The 18,284-nt window shown below is 48.9% G+C and overlaps 1 protein-coding gene across 1 annotated transcript in view; it reads right to left on the bottom strand.

Annotated features, from left to right (window-relative positions):
* The window catches only part of Tmc5 (transmembrane channel like 5), a 41,569-nt gene extending 23,494 nt beyond the window's left edge, over positions 1-18,075 (bottom strand). The window contains exons 1-7 of the mRNA XM_027940657.2: positions 17,285-18,075; positions 16,150-16,158; positions 14,588-14,751; positions 9,534-9,623; positions 3,413-3,512; positions 2,912-2,999; positions 1,332-1,580 (exon numbers count right to left, since the gene is read on the bottom strand). Coding sequence (XP_027796458.2) covers positions 1,332-1,580; positions 2,912-2,999; positions 3,413-3,512; positions 9,534-9,623; positions 14,588-14,751; positions 16,150-16,158; positions 17,285-18,075 — 1,491 coding nt within the window. The remainder of the gene's footprint in view (positions 1-1,331; positions 1,581-2,911; positions 3,000-3,412; positions 3,513-9,533; positions 9,624-14,587; positions 14,752-16,149; positions 16,159-17,284) is intronic.
* Positions 18,076-18,284: the final 209 nt, after the last annotated feature.

Below are 18,284 nucleotides of genomic sequence, written 5' to 3'. Positions count from 1 at the left end.
TATCTTCCCGTCTGCTTTAAATGATCTCACCCATCATACTGGATACAATGTCTATGCTATGTAAATAGTTGTTACAGTATACGATTTAGGGAGTAGAGGAGAAAACAGTGTATACGTGTTCCAAACAAATGCAATTTTTTTTTTTTTTTAAATGCTTTCAACCTGCAGTTGATCAAATCTGAGGATTCGGAACCCGGGGATTTGGAAGATCGACTGTTTTGCCAGAAAAAGGGCTCCCACGTCCACGGAGAACCTAGAGGGAGATTTATTCACTAGGCTCCCAGAGTGAAGAAGAGTCTCCAAACCAACAGAACCTCACAAGGAAGGTGCTGGTTTCACAGACAGACGGGCAGCAGGACAGACCAGCCTTGTGGACCTCTGCCAGCTGCTGAATACGAGGGCCACACGTATTTAATAGAAAACGATTTAAGCCTTTAGGTCTACGCTGCAGTTTACAGAAAATGAGAAACCGGTTGGAAGGAAATAATCAAATAATCTTGGAAGGTAGGATTTCAGAGCCTACAGAACAACGGGCACAGTTTCTATAATAAAGACAATGTCCAGAAAAGGCTCCCTGGGGTTGGGAGACTGTTCTAGATTCATACAGATTTAACGGGGGGGGGGGGGGGGGGGGGGGTGTAGATATCCAGTGTGATCTTTGGATCGTGGTCAGAGCACGCTCTGAAATTTCCCTCAATTTGGGGGAAAACTGGAAAAATGTGAATATGGTTTGATTTTTAGATAACGTTCATCTTTAACCCTGTTGAACGTGATGATGGGATTACGACGGCCCTGTGCCCTTATTTTTCAGAGATGCACGCTGAGGAACTTCAGAGTGAAATATCCTGATGTCTGTAATTTACTTTAAGATGCTTCCCCAAACAATAAGACAAAGCAAATATGGCAACTCTAAATCTATGTAGCACGTAAAGGGGTATTTACCGTACCTCTCTTTACTCTTCTGTATACTTTGAAATGTCTCCTAATAATGAATTCTTCTTATACACAAAATGTACATGGTAACGAAAACATGAAGGATCAATTAACACAATAATTCTATTTTAGCATTAAAGGAAAATGCTTTTTAGGGGTTTTGTTTGTTTTTGGTACCTGGGATTGAACCCAGGGGTGCTTAACCACTGAGCCCCCCCCATCTCCAGCCTTTTTTATTTTGAAACAGGGTCTTGCTAAGTTGCGTAGGGCGTCACGGTTGCTGAGGCTGGCCTTGAACTTGCAATCCTCCTGCCTCAGCCTCCCAAATTGCTGGGACTACAGGTGTGTGCCTGGGCTTGCCGGGCATGAACTTGGGGTCCAGGAAACGCAGGACTTACCGCCCCCGTAAAAAACTCCAGCCCCGTGAACTGGAGTGTGTTCTTCTGGGCCACTGTCAGCTGGGGAATAACCAAGAAGCTGAAGTTCACAATGAAGGAGAAAATGTTGAACTTCAAAAGCCACCTCAGAAAGCTGAAATAGGAGAGGACGCTGGTTCCAAACTTGCCTCCGATGACCTTGAGCGTCTTCTGCCACAGGCTGGTGGTGTTGAGGAGCTCAGAGATGCTGTTCTTGGATCTCCGGTAGACCTGGAGTTAAGGGTGCCGGGCAGGGGGGTTGGGGTTCACTCAGGTATCTCCCGAGTAGGGTCCCTCCTGGCACAACCAGCCACCGACCCCAGAGCCTTCCACAGGGCCCCACACCATGCTCTGCATGTTGACAAAGTTCATCTCCTTTAAGCCTCATTCATCTCTGAGGTTCTGCTATAAAGCTACTTGAGTGGTCTTTTACTCGGTACCGAGCCATGGGGGACTTAGGTCTCCCCCCAGGGACCATCGTGGCATTCCCGTGTGCAGATTCAGGGCGTGAGATCTCTGCCCACCCCCATTAGTGGGTCAGCTCTCATGCTCTGGAGTTGGGCGTGACCCAGGGGAACTGGACAGCCGACCCCCTACCTTATTTGGCAAAGAACATTCCATGGAAAACCTTTGAAGTCCCCCATATAAATAAAGCAAGCGTGGGCTCCACTGCTCCCTCTTTCCATGTGGAAGCTCCATCCTTAAGATCCAAGAGCCTTCCTGCCCTCACTGGAAAAAATTACTTCCCGTGGACTGTGGGGTTTTCCGCCCTTTTCTCTTGATTAGCTCGCGGCCGGCCTGCCTTGCACAGGGGAACCCCAATTCCACCGTGTGCGCGGGATGTGGGCGAGAATGACTCTTTCTGAACGTAGAGGAGTGATTGCTAGGAGCTGGGAGGCTTTGGGGGAGGAAGAACAAGGAAAGGTCAGATAACAGGGAGACAGAGTGAGCTGTGGTGTCCCCAGCCCAGGGGGTGACTGCAGCTGACAATGGCCTATTGGGTGGGTCATGCTGGTCGAGGAGACAGGAGCTCAAAGGCACCGAGGAGAAAGGAATGATGAGGAGGGGCGAGGGGCAGAGTTCAGTGGCAGGGTGTGGGCTGAGTGGGCAGCTGGCCCTGGAGGAGGAGGAGGAGGGGGAGGAGGGGGAGGGGAGGGGAGGGGGAGGGGGAGGAGGAGAAATAAAAGGAAGGAAGGAAGAGAAGAAAAGTAAAGTGGGAGGGAAATGTCCCTATGCACACAGTATGTCTTTCCATGCTGATCAGAACATAAGATTCAATTCTAAGCTGAGCGCAGTGGCACACGCCTGTCATCCCAGCGGCTCGGGAGGCTGAGGCAGGAGGATCGCGAGTTCAAAGCCAGCCTCAGCAACTCAGGGAGGCGCTAAGCAGCTCAGTGAGACCCTGTCTCTAAATAAAACACAAAATAAGGCTGGGGATGGGGCTCAGTGGCTGAGTGCCTCTGAGTTTAATCCCTGGTATCAAAAAAAAAAAAAAGAAAGAAAAAGAAAAAAAGAAAGAAAGAAGAAAAAGAAAAAAAGATTCAATTCCAAAAAAGACTCACCAGAGAGAAGGTGTGCAGACACCGGGTGCAGCAGGCCACCTCCAGGGCACGGGGACCCTGTTTGCTCTTCTCTTTGTCAACCACTTTCCTGTCGGGAATGGGAGGAGACAACGAGAGACCCACTGTAACTCACCTTCGGGAGGGGCTGCGGCTGGGTGGGGGGCTGCCTGTAGGGCCAGCTGCTGGGAGGGGGCGGCACAGCTGGGGGCACAGCAGGCCTCCCTGTGCCCCGCCCTCCGTGGAGAAGGAAAGAATGTAGCTGGTGCAGGGACCCCCAGCCAGGCCCCCCTGGAAGGCACTTGCTCCTCTCCAGGCCTCCTTCCCGCGCCCACACCCCAGTCCAGGGAGTGGGTGAGTCTCCAGCCCCTGGGGAGAGGCGGGCCTCCTTGGATTATCCGGAATGTTCCACAAGGAATATTTGTCTCTCCTCCTGCATTTATTGATCTCTCCTCTGAGGTTCGCATGAAATCGGGTTCAGATGGACAGCCCTCCGGTCCTTACCTCAGCTTTCTCTTCTCTTCCATGGTCCTGGGCTGGTTCCTGATGGCCTTGATTCTGTCCCTGGATGTCATGGGGATCAGGGATGCTATTAACTTTTGTCCTGCCAAAGGAGACACACGGAGATTCGTTTCTTTCTTTCTTTTCTTTCACAGGGTTGTAAACATTTTAAAACCTGCTGCTGATGTTAGATCACGTTCTTATAAAGAGCACAAGGAAAGAGAAAAACAGGGACCCGAGGATCCCCAAGTCCACGATCGAGAACCGCAAGAAGACCAATAAGTCTGTTCAGACTCAGAGCCAAAGGAATCGACGATGTGGGGCTGCCTCTCAACTCAACCCTTCTCTCCCGTCACAAAAAGACAATATTCAGGGAAGCCACCAGGATCCCGCCGCTCCCATCTCTCTCCCTTAAACATCCACATGACCTCCTTGGGCCCGTGGGCTCCAGGCCCAAGTGACTTCTTCTCATCCCCTGACTATGTTCATCGGCCCGTCCAACCCCTCCTCCTCTCCACTAGCTCATGTTTCCATTTCCCATCAACGTGGTGGACAGGGCTGGTCACCTACTCCCAAAGTCATCCCCGATATGTGAACAGAATCCCGACTGTTACCCCACCCCCTGGGCAAGTCCCCGAGCTCCCTCAGGACAGGCCCACCTCCAAGCTAGTGGGCAGGTCCCCGTTATCCTCAGCCAATCCCAAAGGGCCTGTCCCCCTTGCAGGTAACTGGATCCGTCACAAGCTTGGGGCATATTGTTGGCCAGTGTTCTCCAAGAGGTAGGCAGTTAAGAAGTTTCTGGAAAAGGTGTTTCTCCCTTCTATTCAAAGAAGCCCCAAACAGGGCTGGGGGTGTAGCTCAGTGGTACAGCTATGGGAGATGCTGGGTTTATCCCCCTACCAGAAAAAAAAAAAAAAAGACAGATCGTTCATTCCCACTATGGATAGTCTTGTCCGCACGGGACACCTGCTGTCACTGTCTGGTACCATTGCTGGGGCCCTGATGCGCTGGAGATGACTGAGCGGGTCGGGGAGCAGGCAGACTGGCTTCTTGGTCACATCACTGAGCCGGAATTCCTCATGAGGACATACCTCATTTACCTCAGTGACATAGTTGGGGTGCAGGGGAAATCCCCCAGAGGGTCACTGAATCACTCTGAAATTTGTATCAGGAAGGACAAGCAGACAGGAAGAGAGAAGACTGGAGCAAAGGGGAAATACAGAGATGCAGGGAGACAGTGAGATGCCCCCGTCTTCAGAAAAGGGGCCAAATCCACCAAATGCTTTGATGTCATTGGATTTTTTTCTTCTCCCCCCAGAAATCTGCTGAGAGCTGCTAGACTCCACACCTGGAGCCGTATGGGGTGAAGAAGAAACAGCATCTCCACGGGCCTCAGGAGCAGAGAAGCTGAGTTCTCCGCGAAGACGGAGTTTCACCCTGAACTTGGCGGTAAGAGGCACCTTGTCCACATTCCCTGAACCATGGCGGGAGGAACGGGCCAAAGCAGGACGGCGGGAGGATTAAAAACTCACGCTGGGCAACCGGGAAAATCTGCATGTAGCCCACCTGTGCCAGGTCACTGAACGTTGGGAGTCTCAGTCTTCTCATGGAGCACATGGAAAAGCCTGCCTCAAAGGTGGGAGGCTGGGGAATAAATAAAACTGAACTTGACAGCTAACCCAAAGTAGGTGTCCCCGGGCACCTGATAGTAGAGAGGTCTCCGAGTGAGCCCTGTCTTGGTTCCCCGCATCCTTAGTTCACCTTCTGAGCCTTGCACATTGTTTGATGTCTTAAAAATGAATTGGGAAGTCGTGGCAGCACGTGCCTATAAACCCAGCAGCTTGGGAGGCTGAAAGGCAGGAGGATTGCCAGTTTGAGGCCAGCCTCAGCAACTTAGCAAGACCCCTGTGTCTAAATAAAAACAAAAATTTTTTAAAGGGCTGGGGATGTGGCTCAGTGGTTAGGCGCCCCTGGGTTCTATTCCCAGTACCAAAAAAAAAAAAAAAAAAGTAAATTGGGCCAGGTGTGATAGCAGCACATGCCCAAAATCCCAGTGACTTGGGAGGCTGAGGCAGGAGGATCGCAAGTTCAAAGCCAGCCTCAGCAACTTAGCGAGACCCTGTGTCAAAAAAGTTAAAAGGGTTGGGGATGTGGCTCAGTGGTTCAATGCTCTGGGTTCAATCCCTGGTACAAAAAAAAAAAAAAAAAAAGAAAGAAAGAAAAAGAAAAAGAAAAGAAAAGAAAGGAGATTGGGAGGCTTCCCTGCTACCTGCTCAGCAATTTCCCAGCAGATGATACCTTGAGCGGTTTCATGGGAAGCGCAAGGAGTGTCTATGCCCGGGCATTCTGGGCTGTGATGGGTCTGAGACATTGATTCCTTCAAAGCAGTTGACAACTGTAATAACTGGTGGTGCTTCGTGTCACTGCCACGTCTGAACACCTGAGAGTCCACCCTCTCGATGTTGGGGAGCGGTGACACCCTGCCGAAGCCGGGCTTCACCCGTGTCCTTTCTGGAAAAATCTGATTGGAGGACGGACGGCTTTCGGCCCCAGATGGCACATTCTCTACCTCTACGACGATTTCGTTTACCCAGTCATCCGACAGCATCTCTCGCTTCCTGCTGGCTGGGTCCTGCAACCCGGGTGCGGTCTTCAGAGACCTCACGCAGCGGTCACACCAGCATGGCCCAGACCCAGCCGGGGGAGAGTGGCCGCCATCACAAAGGGATGCTCCATTCACACTTTTCCAAAGCCAAGACCAGACCACTGAAGCCAGCCCCCCCACCCCCCAACAAGTCACAAGAGAACTCCCCACATCTGGCCCCTGAGAGGGGTCTCCTCAGAAGGAGTTGTGTTCTCCTGCAGAGAATTCTATCTTGGTAGCTAGGTAAGAAATTAGAAACAGAATCCTTCATTGGAGACAATGGGATTCTAGAAACAGAGGACAGACATTCTTTTTGATATCTCATAATCAAAGGGCGACTTTCACAGCCAGCGGTGGTGGGACACACCTGTAATCACAGCGGCTCAGGAGGCTGAGGCAGGAGGATCGCTCATTTCAAGGCCAGCCTCAGCAACTTAGCAAAGCCTCTAAATAAAATATCAAAATGGGCTGGGGATGTGACTCAGTGGTTTAAGTGCCCCTGAGTTCAATCCCCAGTTCCAAAAAAAAAAAAGGCAACTTGTTTTTTCTTTTTTAGTTTAATTGTTTGGTCTAGAACTTATAGTTTTATACATTTATATAAAAACCAGATATGTTGATACTGTTCCAATGATTCTCTCCTGACTGCCTCTGATGAGGGACACAGCTGTCTGTCTGCTTCTCGGTATCCATTCTTTTTTCTCCTATGAGCAGGAATTACATTTCCTGAGTGGACGTGGGATTCTCCCAGCTCCCTTTGCAGCTAAGAGTGGACAAGTGACCCACTTTCAGGCATGTGACCTCAGGAATGCTCTTTAAAGGGGATAGTGTACCTGGCTTCGCTTCTGCCCTTTACCATGCCCCTCTTGTACCTGGGGGCATCATCTGAGTTATTTAACAAGAGGTTAAATATTCACCTGCTAAAGACGGTGGAGAAAGCTACAGGGGAGTTTCAGTCCTCGAAGACATCATGGGAAAAAAATACTTTGGACTTTCTCCCTCTACTCTTCTTGTTACAGGAGAAAAAAATCAATCCCTTTATTGCTAAATCCATTGTTCCATTTTAATGCCAGACACCTGAACACACTTCCCACCCAACAGATTTAGACATCACCTAGGTCAGCTTGTTGATGGGATAGTTGGAGGAAGGGTGGTGCAGAGAGAGGAACTGAGACCCCCTCCCGTCACATTCTTTAAATGGGAGGATTGGACTAGAACTCAGGAACTCCCACTAGTGAGGATGATTGACAGTAATGATTCCTGCTGATTCTGCAGGTCAAGTACTTCAAATAGAGCGTATCATCACATTTTCCCAATCACCCTGTGAAGTTGGTACTATCGTCAACCCCCTCTTAGAGCTGAGAAAACAGAGACTCACCGGGTGCGGTGGCGCATACCTGTCATCCCAGCACCTTGGGAGGCGAGTCAGGAGGATCTCGAGTTCAAAGCCAGCCTCAGCCAAAGCCAGGCGCTAAGCAACTCAGTGAGACCCCGTCTCTAAATAAAATGCAAAATAGGGCTGGGGATGGGGCTCAGTGGTCGAGTGCCCCTGAGTTCAACCCCTGGTCCCATCCTCACCCCCAGAAGAAAAAGAAAATAGAGGCTCAACGGGGTTAATTTACCTAGGCTCACAAGCCATCAAAGAGTCATACCTAGGTGGGTCTGAACCCAAAGCAGGGGCTCTTGATCACTTCCCCTTGGCCCCATCCTGTTACAAGATGCCACTGCGACATTCATTCTTTAATAAATGAATAAGTATCTATGAGTGCCTACTGCATGCCAGGGGCTTCTGGGGGCACAGCATAATCCATCACAGTGACACTCTGTCATGAAGCTGTCCACCAATTAATTGCACAAGGTTTGAAAATCAGAAGCAATGCAAGGGTCAAAGAAAGCCACATCTTCTATTTCTTTATTTACTTTTTGTTTTTTGGTTCCGGGACTGAACCCAGGGGTGCTTAACCTCTGAGCCACATCCCCGGCCCTTTCTATGTTTTATTTTGAGACAGGGTCTCTCTAAGTTGCTTACAGCCTCTCTAAGTTGCTGAGACTGGCCTCGAACTTACAATCCTCCTGCCTCAGCCTCCTGAGCCACTGGGATTACATGCATGAGCCTCCATGCCTGGCTCCCTGTGCCTTTTAAGTGTCCTTCTACCGGAGACCCTGAACCTCATGCTGGCCCCACAGAGCAGTCTTCAGGAGGCCAAAGGCCCCCCTCTCACCGATGGTTAAAGCCATTCTACGCTCCAGTGAGTCTAGAGTGTGGTTGTCATTTATATCCGCGTGGGTTTCCCTCCCAGGCAGCAACACCTAACCACTGTGAAAGATACATGCCCCCTTGAGAAGGTTCTGGAAGGATGAAGTTCAGGATTATCCATCGCCTATGGGGCTGAAAGTGGAGAGACAGTTTTAAGTCATGGAGTCTCTCAATTTGCATTATTATGGAAAGATCCCATTAATTTATTCCTTCTAATTCACAGGCTTAACATTTTGGTGCCAGTATTCCTGTTTCCTTCTCCTCTGAGGCACGGTTACTTGGTCTTTGCCTCCAATCAGATCTTTGGGACCCCACACAGCAATCCTCAGCTTTCCTAACGGACTTCAAAGACTCCCATCTGTCACTAGCCTGATTCCAACTCAACCGTCACATTAATGATGATCATTCAGAAAAACAGAATTTTTTTTTTTTTTTGATCAGAGCACCTTGTCCCCACCAACACAGACAATAGCCACAGGACAGACAGGTGACCCAGTCTCGTCTCCTATGACACATGGAGATGTCTGGGTGTCCGTGCTCCTAATAGGCTGGTTAGAGTCTTTGTCCACATGGATGAACAGACGGGGAGAAGGAAGGGCCTTCTACTGAGGTAGCTGGGCCGAGGGGGGTCTGTGTGGCCCATGGCCTGACGCTGAAGCTTATAGAGAAGCTGGGTCAAGCAGAGGCAAACACTGGGCGGGCAATGAGCGAATCAGGTGGCACTGAGCACTGCGTTCAGATTCGGAAGCCCTGGTCTCCCTCAAAAATTAACCCAGCAGACAGCTCTAAAGTCCCTTTACCTGTTAGGCACTGCGGGAGGTTTTTTAAGTGGCTCCACGCCCTTCCCACCAAATGAGCCAATAAGTTCCCTCTGGGCTACCTCCCTTTGGAATTGGGTTTCTGTCGCTTGCAACCAGAAGATTCCTAATGAAGACACCTGGATACCCACAAGAGCTAAAGCCACACGTCTAAAGACACCACCAAGGGCTGGGGGTGTTGCTCAGGGGTGGGGCACACGCTTAGCATGTGCAAAGCCCTGGCTTCAACCAGAACCCAGTACAGAGAGGGAGAGAGAGAGAGAGAGAGAGAGGGAAATGCACGATGCCAACTCAGCACGCGTTACCCCACTCCTCCAGCCCAGGAACGGCCATTGCTGGATCTCCAAGTTGCCTTGAGCCGTCTCCTTCCCCAGGGCTGATGTCCGTTCCTGCTCCATTAACTCTTACCTTCAGGTGACTTGTGCCAATCACCTGCAGACAGCGGTGGGTTTCCATAGGCACAGACAGGGCCACCTTCGCCCACATACGCAGGGTTCACTGGAATGAAGAGGAGGAAGGCACGGCAGGTTATTCCCAGCCCACCCAAGGGTCCTGAGCACGAGGTGGTGATGAGGCGCGAGCCCTAGCTGGTCACGGTCCCTAACACTGAGACCTGGTCTTCGAGGTTCCTACAGACCCATGGCTGGGCACTCAGGTGGAAAATAGTATAAAACCAGATAAATAATACGATGGAACATAATCAGCCTGGACCAATGGTGTTCTTTCGACTCTAAGCCATGGATCAAAAGAATCGTCACCCTGCGACCCGGGACACACGTACACTGACATAACTGAAAAGCAAGTTTCAAAAAACTGAACTTTGAAGGCCTAAGCTGCACTCTGACATGTTCCTACTCGATTCTATTCCTTTCTATGTCAATTTCTAATTTTATTTTAATTCTATTTCACTGAAAAAAAAATTCCTTGTGCAACTTGGTAATGAGTTGCAACTCAAGAGTCTGAAAGACGTTCCTGGAGGTGAGGGCAAAGGTTCCTTCCAGGTGCAGAGCTTCCTGATGACGCATGAATGGACAAAATGTGGAGTACTTCCTTGGGGACGGAGTCCAATCTCAGCATGTACATGACAGTGTCACATTTCAATATTTATTTTCGGTCCATGATAAACATTAAAGGTAACCTCCTCCATTGAGAAAACAGATCACCTGTCGATGGGGACAGTGTGTAAAATTACATTGCGGAACGTTCTGGAACTTCTTGTTTGGGAATGATTCCCAGTCCTGTTCCTTACCAGCTGTTTGTTACTGGGCATGTTACTTAACATCTCTGAGCTTCAACATCTTAATTTCTAAAGTAGGGGTAAATAATATAACTTTCACATAAGGTAGTTGGAATTGAACCAGCTAATACATATAAAGTGATTAATCCTGGAACATAATAAAATGTTATTATGTATTAACTATTGTAGTCAATTAATTGCTGTTCAGTAAATATTATGCCTCACCCCACCTGGGCCACCTCCATTGATGTTGGGCTTGGTGGTAGGATTTTCTTTTATGAATATAACACAGCAGATGTGACATGGCAGTTCTAAGCCAATGCTATAAAATCATTGTGAGTTTCTGCTTGCTGCTTCAAGCAAATCCAACTTATGCCATGGGAAGAAAATGCCTTGGGTAGCTCACCAGTCGGAGAAGAAGGACACTAGGTCTAATCAGAACACATGACCTGGAGCTAAGCACAGCCAAACTCAACCCAGTGCAACCCAAACCCAGCCAACCCTGCAGATGTTAGTGAGAAATAAATTTATTGTATGTTTATGGTATGAGTCTGGTTTGGGGGATTGTTTGTTACACAGCATTCCTAGGGTGAGTGCTAACTGACACAGTTCATGTAGTTGCTTCTATTAATTCAGTTAACATTATTCATGCATCTAGTTTGTGCCAGGCACTAGGAAAACCACCTAGAACCTTAGAAGAGACACACACAAATATGGGAATATGGCTTCTTCTCCTTTTCCTTCTCCTCTTTTTCATCTTTTACAATTCTGGGTATTGCTCTACCACAGAGTCACATCCCCAGCCCCGTTTTGTATTTTTATTTTAGAGACAGGGTTTCATTGAGTTGCTTAGTGCCTCACTTTTGCTGAGGCTGGCTTTGAACTCATGATCCTTCTGCCTTGGCCTCCCCAGCCACTGGGATTATAGGCATGCAAAATAGAAAATAAAAGGGCTGGAGATGCAGTTCAGTGGTTAAGTGCCCTGGAGTTCAATTCCCAGTACAAAAAGAAAAAAAAAAAAAAAGAATGAGTAGGTGATTGTCAAGGGCTACGACTTTAGTTCTACAAAGAAGTCCAGGGAAGGAAGCCACACTTGATGGCTTTTTTCTTTTCTTTTCTTTTTTTTAAGATTTTAATTTCCAGTGTTCTCTACAGCTAGGTGGTCAGAAATCTGCATGTACCCTGCAGTATCCTCCGTAATGCAGGGCAAATAAAGGGTCCGGCTTCGAGCTGGATTCCACTCTTGGCTCTGTGGGTTTGGTGGCTGGGTGACTCCCATCAGTCAAGGCAGAGTGCCAGGCTTTGGGTGGTGGCCGTGCAAGTCAATGAAAGGCAAGTGCTCAGCAGGGTCTCAGGGCAGAGAAAACCCTCAGTCCTGCTCAGAACATTCCTCTGCCAGCAGTGTTTACTGATCTTTCCCCATTATCCACCCACCCTGGAGACTTTGTAGTCGGTCCCCTCAATGCCCCCCCTCCCCCAGGAAAACTTAATACCACAGGAGCCTGTGTATCTATTTACGTATTCTCTGTGTGTAGGAGCTTTATAAAATAATAAAATAATAGGTTTAATAACAAAACATAAAAATAATATATTTTCCCCTCTGGCTTTTCAAGAACAAACCGCCCCTCCACTCTCCTCGGGATGACTACTGCCTTCTATGGAGAATGCATGGCACGGAGGTCTGGAATATTCCTGAGCTGAACTACTGAGGTTTGGACTCCCAAATGGATATTTCCCATGCAAATGTGTTCCAGTGCTTCCCATTAGTACAGAGGGTCTCTGACTCATTATTGGATCTTTGGATTCTATGTGGGTGGGAAAGTGCTTTGCATGCAGTAATGCAAATTTTGAATTTTGAGGGCTGGGGATGTAGCTCAGTGGTAGAGTGCTCTCTTGGCCGTGTGTGAGGCCCTGGATTCCATCCTCAGCACAAAGGAGGAGGAGGAGGAGGAAAGAAAGGGAAGGAGGAGGAAAGGAGGAGGAGGGGGAGGAGGAGGGGGAGGAGGAGGGGGAGGGGAGGGGGTGGAGGAGGGGGAGGAAGAGAAGGAGAAGGAGGAGGTGGAGGAGGAGGGAGGAGGAGGAGGGGGAAGAAAGGGAAGGAGGAGGAAAGGAGAAGGAGGGGGAGGAGGAGGAGGGGGAGGACCTGGGGGAGGAGGGGGAAGAGGTGGAGGAGGAGATGGAGGTGGGGGAGGAGGAGGAGGAAAGAAAGGGAAGGAGAAGAAAAGGAAGAGGAGGGGGAGGAGGAGGGGGGGGAGGAGGAGGAGGAGAGGGAGGAGGAGGAGGGGGAGGAGGAGGAGGAGAGGGAGGAGGAGAGGGAGGAGGAGGAGGGGGAAGCTGGGGGGGCAGGAGGAGGAGGAGGAGGAGAGGGAGGAGGGGGAGGAGGAGGAGGGGGAGGAGGAGGAGGAGAGGGAGGAGGAGAGGGAGGAGGAGGAGGGGGAAGCTGGGGGGGCAGGAGGAGGAGGAGGAGGAGAGGGAGGAGGGGGAGGAGGAAGAGGAGAGGGAGGAGGAGGAGGGGGAGGAGGAGGAGGAGATGGAGGAGGAGGAGGGGGAGGAGGAGGAGGGGGAGGAGGAGGAGGAGAGGGAGGAGGAGGAGGAGGAGAGGGAGGAGGAGGAGGGGGAGGAGGAGGAGGAGAGGGAGGAGGAGGAGAGGGAGGAGGAGGAGAGGGAGGAGGAGGAGGGGGAAGCTGGGGGGGCAGGAGGAGGAGGAGGAGGAGGAGAGGGAGGAGGAGGAGGAGGAGAGGGAGGAGGAGGAGGAGGAGGGGGAGGAGAGGAGAATACTGAAACTTTCCAGGCTAGAATACGATGCGTGATTCCAGATGCTGGGCAGTGGCAGCAGTTCGCAGCTCCCATTAGCTCCTGTGATCACAGGGGCACAGCGCTGTACTGTATGCTGCGTAGCTGGGCTGAGTATTCCCTAGGTCAGGTGTATGCAGCCTCAATCATTGATGAGGGTTTCTCAGGATGTGACCCCATCATGGGCCAGCGAGCATGTGTCCATGGAGGTATATCCTGACCGTCCTCTCTGCCTCCTCAAAACTCCCCCCCTCCGAGGCTGGTCAGGCCTCCCTCTGCACCTCCCAGCACGGCTGATCTAGGTCGAACCCCCCTCCCCTTCTGGCCCCCACAGGCTCTAGATTCCTGTAACACTGCCTGGGTTTTTCCTCTTTTGTTGTGAACTAGTTTCTCCAAGGAAGCAAACAGTTCCTTTTCCCACCTGGAAGGTAAGAATGTGGATTTGCCAGCCTCACAAACTATAAGCTAAATAAACCTCTTTTTTTAGGCCAGGCACGGTGGTACACGCCTGTAATCCCAGCAACTTGGGAGACCGAGGCCAGAGGATCGTCAATTCAAAGCCAGCCTGGACAACAGAGTGAGACCCTATCTCAAAATAAAAATAAGTAAAGGAATCGATAAGGGCTGGGGGTGTAGCCCAGTGGTAGAGAATCTTGGGTTAAATTCCTAGGACTACAAAAATAAACAAATAAATAAGTAAAAGATATATAAACCTCTTTTAAAAATAAAGGTCCCAGCATCAGGTATTTTACTAAAGCAACAGAAAGTGGACAATTATAGGAGTTTTTTTACATAGTTGTTTTGTGTGTGTGTGTGTGTGTGTGTGTGTGTGTGTTTCTGTTTTCTTTGAAAACTCTCAGGATCTCATCATGCTGAGCCTGTTCCTACCATAACCACCATGGGCCAATGTTAGGGTCTGTAAACAAGTCTGGATGGCGCCTGGCATTTTGCCAGAGGAAGTGGTTTGTGAAGTAACGCCAGCGAGCCATTAAGTGTGGAGATTCCTTATTGGTTGACTGCTGTATCTAGTTTAAGTTAATTAAGATAAGCTGTGTGGAATGTATATATACCCCTCCTGTCCTACAATAAACGGCTCCCACTCCTGCTGTATCAATGTACACAAGTTGCTCGTCACCCCCCAGTTATTTTGCTGCAGCCGGACTGCGGCAGGCCAGACTGAACTTCAGCACCTTGGGTAGGCACAGGGTGAACAGGCTTCCATTTTTCACATGCCTTCCTTGGCCTACTTTGGTAATTGATGACACGTGGCTTCCCTGGACAGAGTTCCCAACTCTTGTGTCTAAGGAGAGTGTTTGAGGCGGGAGGGATGAGCCAATTCTTCTATTGCTATGACTGCTTAATGGTAGCCTCCTGAGCCCCCTGGATTTTATTTCCTTCCCAGAGTGCAATCCTCCTGTTAAGACGCCCTTACCATAGCCCTTTCCAGGAGCACCTGGCAGAGATGGGTCGCGTGGATCTGCCATCTCCATGGACGTCATTTCAAAACTTCCAGGGTAATCTTCACTCTCTCTCCTAAGGACGCCCAAGGAGGCATTACTCCTGCAATGGAATGAGGGCAGGGTTGAAGATGTTTTACTGAACACTGTAAAATCTCAAAACATGGGTCACCATCCATCCAGTAGTGTGGTGAGGACAGCTGTCCGTCTGTCTGTCCATCCATCCATCCACCCATCCATTCACTCATCTACCTATCAATCCATATACCACTCATCTATTCATCTACTCATTCATCTGTTCATCCATTTACCCACTTATCCATCAATCCATATACCACTCATCTATTCATCTACTCATTCATCTGTTCATCCATTTACCCACTTATCCATCTATCCATCCACCCATTCATCCACTCATCCATCCATCCATCCATCCACCCATCTATTCATCTATCCATCCATCCACCCATTCATTTATCCACCCATCCACCCATCCATCCATTCATCCATTCATCCATCCACCCATCCACCCATCCACCCATCTATCCATCCACCCATCCACCCATCCACCCATCCATCCATCCATCCACCCATCCACCCATCCACCCATCCACCCATCCACCCATCCACCCATCCATCCATCCATCCATCCACCCATCCATCCATCCATCCATCCACCCATCCATCCATACATCCACCCATCCACCCATCCACCCACCCACCATCCATCCATCCCACAAATGCTGACTGAAAGCCAACAATATGTGAGGCATGGGCTGGGCAGTGAGGGCACCAAGAGAAAGACCGGGGGTATTTGCCCCCAAGAGACTCCCAACACAACCTGGCACAGCTTCTTAGAGACAGCAATGAATAATTATAATACAATCAGAAATTAGTGAGTATCAGGAGACAGGTCCAAGGAATTCAGAAGAAGGAGAGAGGAATTCTGGCTGGGAGTTTTAGAGGGATCTTCATGGAAAAGAGACATCTGAGAGGAGACTGGAAAGATAAATTCATATCTCACACAGGGGAGGGCATTGCAAGTATAAGAAACGGCATAAATAAAGGCATGAGGCCAGAAACTGCTGAATACATAAAGGGAAGGCTATAAAAATCAATTAATCTGTGGCAAAGATTGTTGATTTTATGTATACCATTTCCCAAGCCCCATCCCAGACAATTGAATCAGAAGCTCTGAAGGTTGGGCTCGGGCATCTGTATTACATTTAAAGTTCCCCAGGTGATATAATAATTCTGAGGATCAGTCAAGGTCAAGAGCCAGAGACCTGGAGTGTAGGGTTCAGACAGGAAGAGGACAGGAGAAATAGATGAGTGATCGGGCTAGCCCTGGGCTGGAGTCCTCTGTTAGCACAGTGTATCCTCCTTCATAGGGTTCAGTAGATAAGAAGTGTGGCCTTTGTCCCCCAGGCTATGGGGACCCAAGGACTATGCAAAGCAGAGGAGTGACAGAATCAAAGGTATACCTTAGAATGATGACTCAGATAGCTGGGCAGAAGACTAAGGGGGACATTTTGACCTGAGCAAGCTAATCCTGCTATTTACATCCTAAAGGCGTTTGACTCTGCACACCCAAATCCTAGAGACGGACATAAACCACTGCTTTTAGTGACTTCATAAATATCACTGGTAAAAACAGTATCAGTTAAAATTTCATATGGGGTCTGAGGGGGCAGCTCAGGGGCAGAGCACTGGCCCATCATGTGCAAGATCCTGGGTTCCATCCCCTGCACGACGATAAATAAACAAAAATAAAACAAATTTTCAGAGAACAAAATTTGTTATAGTTTTTTTAAACCTGACTAAAGTTTCTTGCTTGATGTTCACTGTTGTTAAAATGAACATCAAAAAATTTCATCCAGGGAGAATTCAATTTGGCAGAACCAAATCACTCGAATAAATGCTATCAGTGCCAGAACTGCAAAAGTTGACAGAAGTTCAAAATCCTTTAAAGAAAATTTAGATCTACAGCATCTAAACCAGGCAAAATTAGATTTGGTGTTTTTAAGTGACCTTAAAGAGATTTGGGTGTGGTGGCACACGCCTGTCATCCCAGGTACTTGGGTGACTGAGGTGGAAGGAGGGCAGATTGGAGGCCAACCAGGGCAATTTAGCAAGACACTGTCTCAAACCAAACAACAACCAAGTGCGGTGGCACATGCCTATAATCCCGGCAATTATGGAGGCTGAAGCAGGAGAATCCCAAATTCAAAGCCAACCTCAGCAATTTAGTGAGGCCCTAAGCAACTTAGTGAAGTCATAAGCAATTGTCTCTAAATAAAATATTTTTTTAAAGGGCTGGGGATGTGACTAAGGAGTTAAGCACCCCTAGGTTCAATCCCTGGTGCCAAGAAGAAAAAAACAACTATAGAGGTAAATGACTAAGTCACTTGCAGTGACAAGGAAGAGGTAGAGAGTAAGGAGGTGATCCAGGCAAGAGGTGGAAAGATTAAGTTCAGGTAAGGACTTTGAGCCTCAGACTGACAGTTGATAGCCCGGGTGATATGGACAGGTAGGTCTGACAGTTTCACAACTTCAGGCTATAGAAACCTTAATCAAATACCCATCCGTAATCAAAGCCACATCAATGGAACTCCATTGACTTGTTGATCTAGCAGTCAGTCCCACCAATGAAGGGGTATATTTGAACTTACCTCCTGGTCATTTCCCGGGTCTCAGAAGGGCCATAACCATGAATACTCTCGGCTCCTGGGTAATCAGGTTCCCCAAAAATGTTTGGAGAATTCCGATAATCCTCAGCACTGGGATAGTCTGGTTCCCCCCAAATGTGTGGAAAGTCAGTTTGATTCTCAGCACCTGGATAATCAGGCTCTCCCGGGTCGTCTATATATGAATTGATTCTGGAACCAGCAGGTTCTTGATTCCTTCTTGAGCCTGGATGGTTGGAATTGGCTCTGGGGCCAGAATGGTTAGAGTTACCCTGTGCTCCTGGGTAGTCAGGATTTGCCAGGGATCCCAAATAACCTGGGTTTATCCTGGAACCTGGGTAGTTTCCACTACTTCTGGAACTCGCAAATTCAGCATTTCGTTGAGATCCAGGGTAATCTGGTTCTCTGGATGAGCCTGGATGGTATGGCTGGCTCTGAGATTCAATATAATCTGGCTCTGGCAGAGATCTGTGATAGTCTGGACTTGTTCTGGAATCTTCAGAATAGGGATTGTTCCTGGCACCAGGATAATCTGGTTTATTTGGAGATCCAGGATAATCTGGTTCTGCGAGAGACACAGGATAGTCTGGATTTGTTCTGAAGCCTGCAGAGAATGGATTGTTCCTGGTGCTGGGATAGGCTGGATTGTCCTGAGGACCTGAGAAGTCTGGATAATCCTGAGTTTTTAAATGCCCTCGAGTACGGCCTTGAGACCTTGAATAGTCAGGGTGCTCTGTGTCGCCGTTGAGGCTGTTATTCCTGTAGTAGGCTGACATGATGGCACAGACTCTTTACCCCAGAGTGTTAAAACTTTCCTGTATTTGTAGTTCCTTTGGGATCTTTTATAAACCTGAAAAAAAAAAAAAAAAGGAAAAATTAAGATTTTTTTCCCCTCTTTCTTCTTTGCAAAGATTGCTGGTTATCTTCCAGTTATCTCTTCTCACACAGCTGGGTGCACAGCTGCCTAGAGCAAAGACCATGTTTC

Source organism: Marmota flaviventris, chromosome 19 (assembly GCF_047511675.1).
Source record: "Marmota flaviventris isolate mMarFla1 chromosome 19, mMarFla1.hap1, whole genome shotgun sequence".
Lineage (NCBI taxonomy): Eukaryota > Metazoa > Chordata > Mammalia > Rodentia > Sciuridae > Marmota > Marmota flaviventris.
Note: the sequence above shows the minus strand (reverse complement) of the source record. Positions and strands in the feature narration are given on the sequence as shown.